At 29.1% G+C, this 4,025-nt stretch overlaps 1 protein-coding gene across 4 annotated transcripts in view; it reads left to right on the top strand.

Annotated features, from left to right (window-relative positions):
• The window catches only part of LOC100164789 (serine/threonine-protein kinase BRSK2), a 129,052-nt gene that overhangs the window by 46,392 nt on the left and 78,635 nt on the right, over window positions 1-4,025 (top strand). For all 4 annotated transcript variants that reach the window (XM_029491964.1, XM_029492029.1, XM_029491978.1 and 1 more), the window contains exon 2: window positions 792-886. In XM_029491964.1, the coding sequence (XP_029347824.1) occupies window positions 792-886 (95 nt within the window). The remainder of the gene's footprint in view (window positions 1-791; window positions 887-4,025) is intronic.

The raw sequence follows: 4,025 nt of genomic DNA, 5'->3' as shown, positions 1-4,025 counted from the left end.
CAAACCATAGTAAGCATAAAATATTTATAAGTTATATTTTATAACACAACTAGTGTCTAGTAACTAGTAAGTCAATTTGGAATTATGTATAATATGTTGGTATAATTTCAATCCAAAATATAAGTATGTATGATGATTACTGATAAGGTTTACCTGTTAAAAAATGTGTTATAGAGAGGAAACTATACTAGTGAATCAAATATTTTTTGTAAACGTCAAATATTATTGGTCAGGGGGTGGTGGTGTCTCATAATTTTGAAAGTTAGCCCTACCTCATTTTTTTGGTTTCGGCGCCACTGAAATGAAAAAATGCTCTTACATAATACTAGATCAATTTTTTATGAAAAGAAATCATATCGAGTTTCCGGTAAAAATATAAAAAAATATTATATATATTATGTTTCATTCTGATGCAATAAATGTTTTATCGTTTTTTATAAAATATTTATCAGTGGGTATATAATATTATGACGTAAGACTTAAAAGCATACCTACCTCAAATCAATTAAGTTATTGTTAAAATATCTCCCTCGTTATTCATCACCACTCGTCCGACTACAATCACATATAGGTAGCTACCTATAAAGTATAAGTACATAATATTATTATTATTATAATATCCAAGCGCCATACTTGACTACAATAATAAGTTTATGTTTTCTCGGCAGATGTTAATATTTTATTGTAAACGCATTGTTTGCTATGTATAATCAATACTAGAAATGATACTTAAATAATTAAAACACTATACGGTGTCGATAATATCGAAATGTTTGTTTTTTTTATTTCAGGTTTAGTGAAGCTCGGCATTCATTGCGTCACTGGGAGAAATGTAGCAATAAAAATAATTAACCGGGAGAAGCTGAGCGAGTCGGTGTTATTAAAGGTAATTATTTTTTCGTCGTTTTAAACATGTCCATATAATAATATATAATTAATATTATATAAACGCATAACTTTATTACGTAAGTATCATCATTCATTCGATGGTGGAGGGTGTAGAAAGCACTAAGTTATTGTAATTTTAATGATATAGGTAGGCAGTACTTGCGATGTTTCGAGTATAGTTTAATGTGATACAAATGTGTATACAACTATTGTATAAATATATTTATTGTATAGGTACGTTTAAAATATTAATTTCACTTCAACGACCAAACATGTATTTTAATGCGAAACTTGCGGTCTACATTTTTGGATGCGTTTCGGTATTTTGCAATATCACAAAACCTATAACCAACTCTATAGTGATAGCAAACTTGTAATTAAATTAGCTTTGTTGCGAATTTTCGTGGCGGATTTGGCGTCAGCTAGTATACTGACCTATAGGTTATAATCTTTGCGAACCCTGCAGCAGTTGGTTAAATTACAATATTGATTAAATACTGATAAATTAAAATGTCTTTTGTTGCGCTTCGTATGTCAACAATAACAATTTACGTCAGTAATATAATTAAAGAAGTTTTGTTTTTATTATAAATTTATTATACAAAACGATAATCAGTGCCTAGAATGTATCTAGGTATATGGTCTATATATGGCCCGAATTTAAGGCGTAAGTATTAAGCAGTGTAGTCCACAGAACCACGATTGACAACGGATTTAGGGGCACCATAGAAGATATATTTTTTTTAATTAACAATTTGTTCAATACAAATTATCTTTTACATTTTTCGATTAAGTACAAAAGTTAATGGTACCTACCTACATTTCATATTATACCTAACACCAAGTTATTGTCGTAAATAATGTCGTTTAATTGACATTTTTCACATCAATACCTATTATTGTAGGTATATACGTTATACGTATTAAATTTTAAAATAAAATAAACCCTCACGACATAATATTATTTTATTGTGTTAATTTTGTTTATGCATAATACGTCCAATATGTTAAAAATATTATTATTCAAGTTGGATATAATAATGATAGGTTTTCATTTATTGATTGAAAAATATAAAAAGTTTGTACAATAAACTTATAAACTCAAATTAAATATTAAAAATAATATTTTCGCAAAATACTGGTAAAATAGAGGCCATTCATTTTTCGTAGCACATATTATACGTATTTGGTCTATTTATGTAATTATTTAATGTCATTACTTCTTTTCAAGGTGATGATTTGAAAATGTTCATCAATTACCACAATTGTTAAAATATTGTATTTGAGTCAATGCTCTGGTCAATCCGTGGTTGTCAAGAACCCTAAACAACACCTAATCATTTTTATATAATATACCTACTGTTTATGTTTCTTGAAAAATCAAAGTCATCAAAAATTGCAAACAAATTTATAGATGTGACTAATAGATAAATTTTTTTTTCAAATATCCATATTTTTTTGGAGAAAATGAATGTGAACGTCTGAACGTATAATACCCCTTTTCAAAATATTATTTTTGGGAATCTTTAGACATAATAATATGTAAATCTAAAATTATTTATCATCCATATAATTTTCATAATTTTTTCATACGTTTAACTAGTATACATTTTTCATTCGTCGGGTATTTCTATATTACATATTTACATCACATATTTCTATAAACATCCTGTTTAAGTATTACTGTATTAGACTATTTCTGAAAAATGTTATGTGCATTACTTATCAGTTATCAGTAATTGAAACGAGCTAGGACTTGGATTTTGCAGAATAAACGAAGACTAACTGATTAGAATAAAATGTTGACGAGAGTTAGAAAAGCGTACCTACAATAAAAGTTCTAAAATAAGAATAAAATCAGTATAAAATGATCAGCGTTCGTGGAATCGACAAATGGAAAGCGTTCTGGGGTTAAGTATTTTCGATTCCGAGAGAAGGGAAAATGTCTTTTACAATGACGTTTCTTTTTCTCGCTTTTTTTTCCAGTCTGCTCCTATGGTCTCAATTAGTCACGTCCGTTAATATAAATTATTTCATCCAGTTTTTGGTAGGTAGCTATTTTATAGCAAAGGGATTATTCTCGGTAGCCACTGCAGCCCTGGGGGGCTGAAGAGAATTGTTAGCAAGTGCGGTTTTAATCAAGTTTCGCTCAGATTAGTTTTCCGAACGTATTATTTTGTATCGATTGCCGATCTGTAATAAATATAAAATACGACTACACAGAGTGAAAATAAATGTCGATCATCAACAGTGTTTATATACCGTCCGGGTATTTTTCTCCGATTCAAACGGCAAATAAATATTCTACTTTACGTCAAAGTACCTCTTTATACATTATTTTTATTTTATCAAAACTCGTGTGTCAACAGTGATTGGAAGGAAATATTTGAGGTATCTACTTTAATACGTATTATTTGCTAAAGGGATGGTCCGATTTTTCAGTTACTAGTATAATATAAGCACGAATCAGTTCATACATTATACGCTTTACAACATACTTATTATAATATTATAGTGAGAAGGATAAGTCTTAAATTTATATTCCACAGAAATACGTGTGGGTACCAATCTACTTAGCGGGGGGTAATATATATTGTATGCCATTTACTCGCGAGTATTACGTTATAATATATTATTATAATGTACAATGGAAACTAAATTTTAAATGGTTTGATAATAATATGCAAATTAAAATTAAATTGTTTTGCGTTAAACACTAATGAACAAATCGAATGGTGGTCCCTTGCGCCACGTCGATTAAGACTATGTGAGATTATACAAAGTGCCTACAACACGAGTGGTGCAAAATCATTTTAAATATATTCGTGCTTTAGATATATAATACACGTATACATATACTATATATATTTACAACTATATAATGGCTTGTTGATATTCCATGGGGAAAAAAACATCGAAAAGGTTATATTCAATTCTCAATAGACTGTTATAAGTGCGTGGGATATTAAATAGGTATTATGAATTTAAGGGCAGAATATTATATGATGAATGGGTGGATGATTATAATCGGTGGCGTACCCAGAATTTCAGTATGATAGTATGATGGGTCAACCTAGCTCACGAAAATCATCATAATATTATACTCTATGTGCCCATCAACCAACTAAATGGTGTAT

The sequence above is a fragment of the Acyrthosiphon pisum genome, chromosome X (genome assembly GCF_005508785.2).
Source record: "Acyrthosiphon pisum isolate AL4f chromosome X, pea_aphid_22Mar2018_4r6ur, whole genome shotgun sequence".
Lineage (NCBI taxonomy): Eukaryota > Metazoa > Arthropoda > Insecta > Hemiptera > Aphididae > Acyrthosiphon > Acyrthosiphon pisum.
Note: the sequence above shows the minus strand (reverse complement) of the source record. Positions and strands in the feature narration are given on the sequence as shown.